Source organism: Hippocampus zosterae, chromosome 9 (genome assembly GCF_025434085.1).
Source record: "Hippocampus zosterae strain Florida chromosome 9, ASM2543408v3, whole genome shotgun sequence".
Lineage (NCBI taxonomy): Eukaryota > Metazoa > Chordata > Actinopteri > Syngnathiformes > Syngnathidae > Hippocampus > Hippocampus zosterae.
Genome location: NC_067459.1, coordinates 11818704 through 11830380, shown reverse-complemented (window position 1 = coordinate 11830380; position 11677 = coordinate 11818704). Strand labels below are relative to the sequence as shown.

The following is an 11677-nucleotide window of genomic DNA, read 5'->3' as shown; positions in this document are numbered from 1 at the left end:
TTTTGCCACAATGAAATGAGCATATTTGTGAAATATGCCTCCTCCAGGTTCAAAGCCTTTATTATCATCTCATTGTTTTATTAAATAAGAACTTGTCCTTTTTGGCCTTAGCATTTACTCCAATCAGTATCATGTTGGTGACAGTGAAGATAAAAAAAAATAAAGCTTTGTTTGTTTTTTAGCTCAATACATCTGTGGTTTCAAGTGAAAAAAAAACAAGTGATTTTCCATTTCAGTTTCATCTGATGGACAGGGGTCGCTCTTGTCAGCTTGCTGCCCTTCATGCGTCCTCTTTGCAGCAGCATATTATTTCTTGCCAAACCTCTGGGGCAGCGCCATGCTCCAGATCTGGCCAGGAGCCTCCTCCCAGTCAGGCGAGTTGATGTGATCCTCCAACACGAGCGGCCCTTGGGACAAGCGCCCGAGCCTGTCGGGAGGAGGTGGGAGGGGGGGGGGGGGGGGGTGGAGACACATGGGAATTGAGGGGGGCTGACTGATGAGAGGATTAAAATGAAAAACGCTTTTGTCTCTTTATGGATGGTAAGAAGTTGAAAAAAATGCTTTGGATGAGGGACAGGTCCTGCAGGTCCTTAACGGTCAGGTGTGAAATAAACGTGGCCAACCATCTTTTCAGCAATACATGGGGCTAAAACCATTTCAAGCATACTTGCGTTAGTTTTTGCTTTTTTAACGCAACCCACCCAGATTCATAGTTAGACCCATAGCAACACGCTTCACAACAAAAATGCTTTTGTTCGGCAATATCCAGCGAGTGACGTCATTTACAGAATGCCGAATCGCCAGTCAGCCATCGTACTGCATTGTTGATTGTGGCGATGCACTGTTCACATTCAGGCAAACGGTTTTGAGGGGCTGTATTTAAGGTATTTTGTTTAATTACTCTATTTGTGACATAAAAATATTTCGTTTGGATTAGAAAAATTATTTCACACAAACGTTGCCTTTACAATAAAATATGTTCTATGTGCCCCCACTCATCTAAACAAGCTATACTGATTACTATTGTATTTCTTCATTTTTTTAAAGATTATAAGGCAAGACAATATACCCGGAATTACGGCATACCTTTTTTTATTTTTTATTTTTTTAATGATGAAAATTTGTCATTTGTGATCCTGGAAGAAACAAAAATTAGCACCAACCTCTGTGACTCATGGAGCACAGAGTTCCGGGCTTCCCTGTGAGATCCCAGCAGCAGAGCTCTGAGCATTGCCGTCAGCAGACGATTGTCCAATCTTCTTTCCGCTTTGACGCTCTCCTGGTGGTCGTGGGGTGGGACATTGGAAACAATGCTATCAGGAATAATAGATGTCATGAAAACACACATGATAAGTGTTGGATATTCCAAAGTCTTGACCACTCTTATTCCGTGTTGCACGTGAACTCGATTAACTGCAATATATTTCATATATTTTTATAAACACGCCATATGGGACATGTTTAGTTATGTTTCCACAAAAGGAAATTTTGAATTATGTATTAAAGTATTTAAAACATGGATCATTCCATTTTATTCTTACTTTTCCATGGTTGGAAATGAAATAAGAAATAAAATTAATAAAAAGTAGGCCATTATATTTCATACATTTGTGATTTAACTTTGGGACAAAATCAATTTATTTATTCGTAAATGTATATATATATGCATCTGTAACTTCACGTTTTATTTACCGGTACTTCTTTTTTTAAGTCTTAGTTCAAATGAAAAGATTAGTTTCATGTAAATTCCTAATGTAGAAAAAAAATATTTTGCAATGTATAGTTGTCTAAATGTTTGAATGAACACAGAATTGTGTTTACAATTTGACTTTCTGCAGAAAAGCTTTACGAATTATTATTTATTTTTTTTAGATACAGTACAGATGCAGGCGGTGTGTATGCAGATGTGATGATTTGGATTGGCCGTCTCACCATCGCCAGCAAGTGATTGTCCATGTTGTCCTCTGAGCTAGCCCCCTTCATAGCTTCACGCTCCTCCGGCGGGCCTCCAGCGCGAAGCCCATGGCTGATGCCCGTCAGTGCCATCAGCACCACTAGAATGGTCACAGCTGCACTCGTGTCCATATTGGCCAGCCTCGGGAAGAAGAAGATGACGACGACTTTCCAAAAGCTCGGAAGGACTTCCAGGCAATAAGTGCAAGATGAGATGCACCGACCTGGTCCGCTGTCTTTTATACACCGTGTGCCGAGACGCCGTCAAACCTCAGGAGAGCTGGAGAAAGATGTCACGGTGCAAATAGGGGCGAGGGATGGGATGGAGGCTAGAAGCCAGGCCATTTAAGCTCAACACCGGAGTATTTAGTGACGACAGGAGACAGTCATTATGTGACCCAGAGGACAGCGCGCAGCACAAAAGTCAAGACTTATTAAACAGATAAATCCTCACAAATGGGCCGTGATCCACTAGCCCCCCTGACGGCAGAGTACAAGACAGGACGAGCTAGAGGAAACGTTCATCAGCTCCGTAATCAGCCCATACTGTAAGCGACGATGCCTGCCTGATCAACAACAGAGCTGGAACATTGTCTTTTGATTTTAATGAGGCCCTCTTGGAAGGGATCGGGGAAGTGGGAGTCCACGTGTTTCAAAGTCTCAAGGACCCATGCTCGGAATCGAACAGGAAGTCATTTTGGTGTGAGTGCTAGCGTGGGGTCAGTCCATTGCCGCGTCAGTTTTTAGGTTAGTCAGTGGGTCAGTGTGCGGGTCGTTCAGTCGGTGGGTAGATGGGTGCAATTGGTCGGTGGGTCAGTTGTTGGGTCAGCAGGTACGCCAGTCAGTCTCTGGGTGGGTCAATGAGTCTCTGAGTCAGTGATTGTTTGATTGAAGGGTCAGTTCTGTGGGTTACTGGGTGAGTGGGTCGGTTGGTGGCTGGTCGGTCAGTCAATCGGTCGGGGGGGTGAGGGGGGTCAGTTGTTGGGTCAGTGCGTGGGTTGTTCAGTCGTTGGGAAGGTTGGTGGGTCAGTGTCTTGATGGGTCAGTCGGTGGGACATTGGGGGAGTCGGTCAGGCGGTGGCTAGTCTGCCATGAGTCGGTCAGTCGTACCTTCAATCATGCGTCGTACAGTCGGTGGGTGTATTGAGTCTGTCAGTGAGTAGGTCGGTCAGTCAATCAGTTGGTGTGTCAGTGAGTGGGTCAGACAGTGATTTGTACGACTGGTGGGTCAGTCGGTGGAGCGTTGGGGGAGTCGGTCATCTGTGGCTAGTCTTTTAGGAGACAGTCAGTCTGTCAGTCAATCGGTCGTTGGGTTGGTTTTTAGGTCAGTGGCTGAGTCGGTCAGGCTGAGGAATGGTCTTTAGTGGGTCGGTCGATCAGTTGGTTGGTTAGTTGGTGGGGTGATCGGCCAGTTGTTCGGGCAGTCAGTCAATTGGTCGGTCAATCGATGGGTCATTCAGTGGGTCAGTTGGATTGGTCAATTGGTCAGTCTTGGGCTCATATTTTGGCTAACTCAAACAAGTCGAAATGTGTGCAGTTTAGGGCCTAAACTCACTTCTAAATTTCACTCAAAAGCAGCCCCCCCGCAAGAAAGTTTCAGGTTGAAGCCAACCTCAGTCTGCACGTTCACCATCACATTACTCAGCTTGAAAGACAGTTCAAACACTGATTTTAAGCATACACAAGGAAATTACTTTAAATATTCATTCATTCATTCATTCATTCATCTTCCTAACCGCTTGATCCTCACTAGGGTCGCGGGGGGTGCTGGAGCCTATCCCAGCTGTCTCCGGGCAGTAGGCGGGGGACACCCTGAATCGGTCGCCAGCCAATCGCAGGGCACACAGAGACGAACAACCATCCGCACTCACACTCACACCTAGGGACAATTTAGAGTGTTCAATCAGCCTGCCACGCATATTTTTGGAATGTGGGAGGAAACCGGAGCACCCGGAGAAAACCCACGCAGGCCCGGGGAGAACATGCAAACTCCACACAGGGAGGCCGGAGCTGGAATCGAACCCGGTACCTCTGCACTGTGAAGCCGACGTGCTAACCACTGGACTACCGGGCCGCCTACTTTAAATATTGTATTTTTTAAAATAATATACAGAGTATCACATTGTTTACGCTCCAGCATGTTAACATATTTCCAGTGCTTTACATACTGTAAACATTTGCGTGTTAGATAACAATTCATAAAGACACGTTTTTCATAAGCATTGTCATATTTGTAGGATATATTGTGTTGATAGTGTGTGCACTGCGCAGTGATTAATAATCCCCACATTGTCCATGCTTTACTGTGACACGTCTAATGGCTGAGAATCGGATTAAACTAAACAAACGCGCTCACACACACATTCACAGTCAATGTTTAACTGCCATGGCAACCAGCCTGTCATCTGGACTTCATATTTTAAATGGAGATCAATAAACCTTGGCGTGAGATGACATTCTAATTTCCCCTGACGCGATATTAAAAATGTGTCAGTCATTTGTATTCTTTTTACTGGCAATGCAAAGATTTCCAGCAGCCTCTAATAAGTCCTCATAATAATACATCAAGAATGACTCACTGGAGTAAACGATAAAAGATAAGATTTTTGAACATTTGGGAAAGAACGTACCGGTAACTGCGCATTGTTGTAGATGTGAAATTCCTACCCAAGCGTAACAAATAATCACCCGGTTGATTTCCAGAATGAAGTGAAACGACAAACAACTGTGCAAACGCGATCAAATGTGCATCACGTGGCAAATTTTGTTCACATTGGAAATGAAATGAAACACTTGATGTATAATATTTATATATACACTGGCTGTATAATATTTCCAAGGCAGCTGTATCTTGTATGAAGGCGTGCTTGCGCTAAAATTACATAAATAGGAATAGGAAATAAAAAAATTTCAAATTCATTTCATGATATTTTTCATCATTAACAATATTTTTAACCATTGAATTGGAATGCATGTTACTGACAATTAGTGAAAGGCATTTTATTCATTAAATTGTATTTATTAACAGAATTGTTTCTGAATCTCTATTTTATTTAAATATATGTTTAATTAATTTAATGTTTTTCTTTTTTTGATGGTGGAAATTTTAACTAGTGAATGGAATTGTTATTTATTTAAAGACATTTGTATTTATTATTCAATTGAATTTTTATCAACAAATAGAGGAGAGGGCGACAGAGGTCCTTCACCCTGCCATGAATGCAAGCTTGTCCAGCAGAACCAACGAAGACATGCGTCATTTTCTTTTGTTGCTGACGCACGCCCAGCGTAATGTTCCAGGAAAGCCTCAGGCAGCAACCAATTTAGCGACCGGACATTTCAGCACATGATAGACAGTTGCATGTAGTCGCTGGCATCATGAGAAGTACAAGCAGATTGATTTCAACATTTATTGCTGTGCATTTAAAACAAATAATAATAAATAAGTGAATAAGTCCATCTAGCTCACTTGAAAAGCACATTGATGTCCAAAAACTATTGAAGATGCTTTGAACAAGGACCACAACAGTATTCATGATCACATTCAAGATATAGTTGGCTTTCATGCTGTGTATTCAAATCTTGACAGCGAGGGCATCCATTTTAGAAGCGATAATCATCTTGAATTAACCCTAACCACATAAATGTGGACATTATTTATTTTTTCTTATCAACCCCAATAGAGATCAACCTCTGCATATTCCCAGTTCACTATTCACATATTTGCTTATTCCCCTTAGGTTTTGGGTTGATTGTCAATTTGTATGACATCTGGTGGAATCTTTGTGTTGTTGTGAACTTTAATTCATTGGTAGTGCTTGTTTTGTTGTTGTTGTTTTTTCCCTGTTAACCTGGTACCCTATTTTGTTGCCGGTTCTGAATGCACCTCAAGGGTATGTTTTTGCTTCTCTCCTGATGGAGCTACTAATACCCCATGCTTTCTACTTTGCCTTTACAATGTGCCTTGAACTGCCTCATTTTTTTTCATTGTGTAAACACCAAAAAGTGTGAAGTGCCAGTACACATCCAATATGTGTTTTCCAATGTGTGATGTTATGCCAATTTGAGATGTTATTTAAAACAATATATCAGCTAATACTATCGACGATTCTCATGTCAATGTGGTTTGTTTGTGGTTTAATTGAACTACTTCAATTTGTTGTTTATGTGACATGGGTTCATGTTTATGGACCTTCTATGAGCATGGTGTTGGTGCTTTGTGGTGCATGGTTTTAAATGCTTTTCTTCCATCTTGTGACATTTACGTACTATTAAAAGAGGCCAGGGCCGGGGGATGAATATATTATCGGTGGATTTATGCTTTTTTGCAGGTGAGCTTGTTCAAGGTCTAAGGGGTTGATTTCGACAGGTCTGCAGCAGCTGTAGCAAAATCACACTTTTTCATGTTTAAAAAAATAAATAAAAATTTTCAAGTTGCTTTAAATCACTTTTAGGTGCAGCAATGTTGGGAAAACCTTCGTGCTACATCATGGGCTCCTACTTAACCAAAACCTGAAAAATGCGCTGACCTCGACTTTGATGCATTTCCTTGTGCTGTATTACATCACCACCTCCTGGTCAACAACAATTCTACACAAAGTCTTCAGCAGTAAACCATCCATCCATTTTCTGATCTGCTTTATCCTCGAAAGGGTCGCGGGGGGTGCTGGAGCCTATCCCAGCTGTCTTCGAGTAGTAGGCAGGGGACACCCTGAACTGGTTGCCAGCCAATCACAGGTTGACAGCCAGTCGCGGGCCACGAAAGGCACACAGAGACGAACAACCATCCGGGCTCACACTCACACCTAGAGACAATTTCAGCCTGCCATGCATGTTTTTGGAATCTGGGAGAAAATTGGGAGTACCCAGAGAAAACCCACACAGGCCCGGGGAGAACATGCAAACTGCACACAGGAAGGCCGGGATCGAACATGATCTCTGCACTATAAGGTTGACCAGCAGTAAACAAACAAAAAAGTGTTGGTAACGTATCATGATACACATTAAGTGCCGCTTCCACAAGTTTAATGCTTATATTGTCTTTCCTCCATTTTCAGAAAAGGGTATCTCCACTTTTTTTAATTTTTTTTTTCATTTTCACCATTAGAATGCAGTAAGCTATTACACACCACTTAAAGAAACTAAGAATGTGACACGAAATAGCTAAAAAAATTGACAAATGATGTAATCCGATAGAAACCACTAAAAGAAAAAAAAACATTAGAGAAGTGCAGTAAGACAGTACATACTGTATGTACTGAAATGCTGGCAAACTTGTTCCATAAATGTCATAATCACTTACTGGATAGGCGTTTATCCATGCCGAGGCGTGGCGCATTTGTCGCCCACCCATCCCGGGTAGCACTTGCACTCAAAGCGGGACATCATCAATATTTCCTCCTGCGTGCTGAGCCGTCCTTGGACCGTGTAGTGGCGCCCGCCCTGCATCCTCCTCTCAGAAGTCAACTTCCAGTGAGAGGGGTGGAGATGGAGGTAGACTTGCGACTCAGCGTCCCGCCTGGCGCACCTGCCCCTGGACGAGCACCGGGCACGACTGCAGAGGACGGCCGCCGACGTCACGTTGACCAAATACGGACCCAGGGTCTTATCTATGTACCACTTGACAGCGTCGCAAGAGGCCTGAGGGGAAGGAATCATGTATTTGTCGTAATGGTGGTGGTCTATAAGCGTACAAATGAGGATGGTCATAGTAACCTATTAGTCAATTTAAGAAATATCTTCCTATGTGGGTTTGATAGTTTATTAATCTCATATTGAAACAATTGAGGCAAAAATAGATGAGACTGCTATTTATTAAAGAATTTAATTTAGTAGTTAGTATTTAAAGTCATTGTAATATTACTTAGATGAAGGTCATCTACAATTGCCACGAATAATTTCAAATGTGCCGGATCCACAATTTTTTCCCCTTTTTAATGAAATTATTATTGTGATTTTTTTTTTTTACTCAATCCCCCACTTATTGCATTTTTTTTCCTGTTGCAGTTAGAGTGACAGATTTTCGCTAATCATATTAAGGACCAATCCGTATCCCAAAATAGCAGGGGTCCACTCTAAATCATAATTCCTAATATCAATATTTGTCATATAAATATGTTCTATTATGATTGGATTATTTGTAATTGTTTTTTATATTAAAATTAGATGGTAAAATATCAATGAATAGTTAAAAAACATTATTCCAAAAAGTGCATTTTGTTTTGTAAAATTTTATTTACCGTACAGTGAAAATATATTTCAAATAATTTTGATTTTGGGGGAATATTTCTAAAACAATGAATGAACAAATGAATGAATGAATTGTTGATTTGAGCCTAGGTCATCAAGGAGTTTTAGTTCCGCTGGTTTGGCATATGATTGTAACGAGTGCCCTTTGACTTATCTGTTTATTTAGATTCCACCAAAACAAATAAAAAACTTCGATCAAGCCTTAATTGCAAATTGAAAACAAAAAGTCACAATCATTCCTGTGCAAACTTGCAAAAAAAAAACAACAACAATTATACATGGTTGTTATTTTGTATTGTATTGTACATCACAATTTACCCATTATTGATGACATTTCAACTCGGTCAGTTATGTTGAGCTTGTGATATTCCCCCCCCCCCCTCCCCTGCCCCATCACCCCCAACTGTTTCCAACATGTTTTGAACACTGAAACTTTCCGAAATACTTTTTGAGGAAGTAGTGTGTAGGCTTGGTTACTGATACAACTTTAAAAAAAGTAGGGATGGAAATACTTTTTTCATGGCTGTATTTATTGTAATTTTCATGTTTCAAAATACACACTCTTGGAAAATGTTGCTGGACTAAATTTGCCCTCCAAATGAGAGCCGATTACCATCTACAAAGCAGCTTGATGTTGCTGTAACTACAGTTGCATATATAATTAAGAAAGTTTCCATCGACAGGGACAGTACTCAAACTATGCCAGCAACCTTTGTCCATGTGTGCAAGTAATATAGAAAATGGATGCATAGATAGAAGTGGTAATACCTTAGATTTGGAGAAAACATGGTCACCCCAGAGCACAACCCCTGCAGATCCCAAGGCAGCGCTCTCTCCGACAGTGTAGACCAGATGTTCCTGCATGAGGCAAACAAAAGGATATGTGTGAGGGAAAAAAGACTTCTTTGCAAGTCTATGTTAATTAAAACCTCCTGATAAAAATCATGACAGTATTTGTGTACCGTGTTTAACTCACCTGGGAGAGAAACTGGAACGAGTAGGTGTAGACGATGGTGGCGTAGGGAATAATGGGCCGAGGTGGCGTCGCCACTCTGAAGGCCTCCAGGATGCGGTGACGGGCATAGAGCGACACCTCCATGTCGAGGCTTCGCAGCTCCTGGCTAAGGTAGATGTCGGGATAGAGCGCAGATGAGACGTTCCACAGCCACGTCAGCTTGTCATTCCTCATGGACTCCACTGTGGGACACTGGCCTGTGTAGTTGCTGTTTTTGTAGTAGTTGTAGCAGTTGGGGAATCCGTAGAAGCCCCACAGTCCACCAGGCCGCTCTTTCTGACCCACTTTCAGCGTCTCCTCCATGAACTTTCTGGCCGCCGCCTCAAACTCGACATGGGCTAGGGCGTCCACCTGCGCAGGTTTCCAGTCTGGATGCCTGGACCGGACCAGTACTCGTGATCCTTCCCAGTACACCTGCTTGGTGTCCCAGTTCCTCTCCCACACTGGCCTCCAGCTTTCCCAGTCTACCACAGCCAAGCCCTGGAAATCCCCATCAGGGATGTACTTGTGGATGTCATTTCTCACTGCCCTCAGGTGCTCATCGAGGCTGGCGTTCTGCGGCACGCCGCCGTTTACGGCCTTACCTCGACTATAGTACGGGTACACACCCAGCTTGTCCGTGTAGAAGATGGTTATGTCGTCACCCATGAAAGTCTGGTTTTGGTTCTGGTCGATGCTGAACGTGCCGAGGTCGAGATCAACGCCGTACTGGGAGAGGCAGGCGGCCGAGGGAGCGTTCCACACACTCGAGAAGGGCAAATTGGAGATGGGCGATAGCGCCATGGTGACGCCTGGAATGTTACTAAATAAGATGAACAAGGGCAGCGGGATAGGATGAAAGCAACTCATGCCTATGAGGAAAAATAACAACAACAACAACATAAAAAAAATCAACATAAGTGATCATGTAATAATTGGTAATGTCACCCCATAACTGAGAAATCTTGTATTACAGGCTAGATGTTTCATCACAATTCAAAGTCATAAAGGCATGACGAAGTACAGTATAAGTATATGGTGCAAGCAAGTACTCAAATTTCACGACTGCTCTTGTACCAATTTGGCTTAATTACCTCCGCCAAGGATATTGTTTTTTTACTAATTTGCTGCAAGAGTACATCAAGATGGCAATCTCGGTTGAATACTCTTTTTCATTTGGTTGTTTTCATATAAATAATTACTGTACTGCATTTATTGCTTCACTACTCCGATAGCGAAATTAGAAATGGACTACGGCCCGTTCCAATTTACGGACACACTTCGGTTCCGTCGCTGTCGTAGGAACAGAACTCCGTCGAAAAACAAGAAGCCCCGAAAGTGACGTTTAAAGTCAAAGTTCATAGAATCATCAAATGGCCATTCCTTCTGGTAGAAAGTCTTGACGGGAGTTCTCTTGCTTCATCATTTTCTTCAAGAGTGACGTTGCTAAATAAGGCATGCCGTAGCCTTCTACTTTTTAAGCATCTACGAACAGTGTTTTAGTTTTAAAGTTTTCAATTAGTACAATTGTTTTTGTTAGTGAATCTACACTCACTTGTCCAAAACGTATTCCAAGTAAGTACAGTAGTTTAAAGCGAACTATTGTTCATTTTCTTAAATTTTGTACTTACCTGCATTCGATAGAAAGTATTTAAGTGGATACGTTAATACTTTTTCAAGAAGAATGAACTCATGTTGGAAAAAACAAACAAAAAAAATACAAGTCTCGTGACTGGAATAATACTGTGCACAGGAAAAGGGGAAGCGGTACAAAAACAGATGTGAGTTTGTGGGATTTGTCACAACCAATCAGAATGGTCCTTGGTATGTCTCAAAACCCGCCCCTAGCCAAGAGGATTGGATCTCGAACAGCCAATCAGAGGGATGACAGAGTAGAGTTGAGACTTTTTTATGTGATAGGCAGCTCGAAAACGAGTCAGGTGATCGATTATTTGCAGATGATTGTACTTAATGTAAACACAAACACCCACAGTAGAAATTCTTATATTCATTCATTAACTCATGAGGGTCCAGGCATTCCTATCCCAGCTGACTACGGGCAGTGAGCCGATTGAACTGTGAACTGGTGACAAAAGCAGAGCATACTGTTTTAAATATCCAAATACTGGGCAAATCAACAAACAGGATTCTAATCAACGAAAGAACAATCCGCTCTGAAATATGACACTTGAACTCTCTCTCTACCAAAAAGTTGAGTGTTTCCCTTTAACCGTAAGGGGAAAAAAACATTTGGGTTCATAGGGGGAAAGGAGAAGTTGGAGCAAGCCCGGTCAAACCAATAGCTAACTGTAGCTCCCTCTAGTGGTTATACGTCGTGTAATATAATATTCATTCATCTTCCGAACCGCTTGATCGCCACTAGGGTCGCGGGGGGTGCTGGAGCCTATCCCAGCTGTCTCCGGGCAGTAGGCGGCGGACACTCTGAATCGGTTGCCAGCCAATCGCAGGGCACACAAAGAC

At 42.2% G+C, this 11677-nt stretch overlaps 3 protein-coding genes across 7 annotated transcripts in view; 1 reads left to right on the top strand and 2 right to left on the bottom strand.

Annotated features, from left to right (window-relative positions):
* Nucleotides 1–11677, top strand: part of hemk1 (HemK methyltransferase family member 1) — a 140078-nt gene that overhangs the window by 57861 nt on the left and 70540 nt on the right. The window lies entirely within an intron of this gene.
* Nucleotides 43–2102, bottom strand: npffl (neuropeptide FF-amide peptide precursor like). Its single transcript, XM_052076928.1, has 3 exons — nt 1933–2102; nt 1164–1279; nt 43–427 (listed from the first exon to the last, which is right to left on the bottom strand). Exons 1-3 carry the CDS (start codon nt 2083–2085, stop codon nt 307–309), a joined length of 390 nt encoding a protein of 129 aa, XP_051932888.1. The 5' UTR covers nt 2086–2102; the 3' UTR covers nt 43–306.
* Nucleotides 2086–11006, bottom strand: hyal1 (hyaluronidase 1). 5 transcript variants are annotated; one of them, XM_052076913.1, is made up of 4 exons: nt 9179–10736; nt 8971–9060; nt 7256–7593; nt 2086–2233 (listed from the first exon to the last, which is right to left on the bottom strand). In XM_052076913.1, the coding sequence occupies exons 1-3, from the start codon at nt 10112–10114 to the stop codon at nt 7267–7269; spliced, it is 1353 nt and encodes a 450-aa protein (XP_051932873.1). In that variant the 5' UTR covers nt 10115–10736; the 3' UTR covers nt 2086–2233; nt 7256–7266. The 5 variants fall into 5 exon arrangements, with proteins under 5 accessions (XP_051932873.1, XP_051932875.1, XP_051932874.1 ...); XM_052076915.1 differs by lacking the exon at nt 2086–2233 and adding an exon at nt 10828–11006 and having other exon boundaries at nt 5702–7593; nt 9179–10019; XM_052076914.1 differs by lacking the exon at nt 2086–2233 and adding an exon at nt 10828–11005 and having other exon boundaries at nt 5702–7593; nt 9179–10068.

What these genes read in the sequence shown, in the direction of transcription:
- hyal1 (XM_052076913.1), bottom strand. Translation starts at nt 10,114, where the DNA reads ATGTTGATTTTTTTTATGTTGTTGTTGTTGTTATTTTTCCTCATAGGC. An exon ending in CGTTCCAGTTTCTCTCCCAG is followed by an intron (nt 9,061 to 9,178) that starts GTGAGTTAAACA and finishes TGCCTCATGCAG; the next exon opens with GAACATCTGGTCTACACTGT. An exon ending in ATGTTTTCTCCAAATCTAAG is followed by an intron (nt 7,594 to 8,970) that starts GTATTACCACTT and finishes CCTTCCCCTCAG; the next exon opens with GCCTCTTGCGACGCTGTCAA.
- npffl (XM_052076928.1), bottom strand. Translation starts at nt 2,085, where the DNA reads ATGGACACGAGTGCAGCTGTGACCATTCTAGTGGTGCTGATGGCACTG. An exon ending in ACAATCACTTGCTGGCGATG is followed by an intron (nt 1,280 to 1,932) that starts GTGAGACGGCCA and finishes CACGACCACCAG; the next exon opens with GAGAGCGTCAAAGCGGAAAG. An exon ending in GTGCTCCATGAGTCACAGAG is followed by an intron (nt 428 to 1,163) that starts GTTGGTGCTAAT and finishes TCCTCCCGACAG; the next exon opens with GCTCGGGCGCTTGTCCCAAG.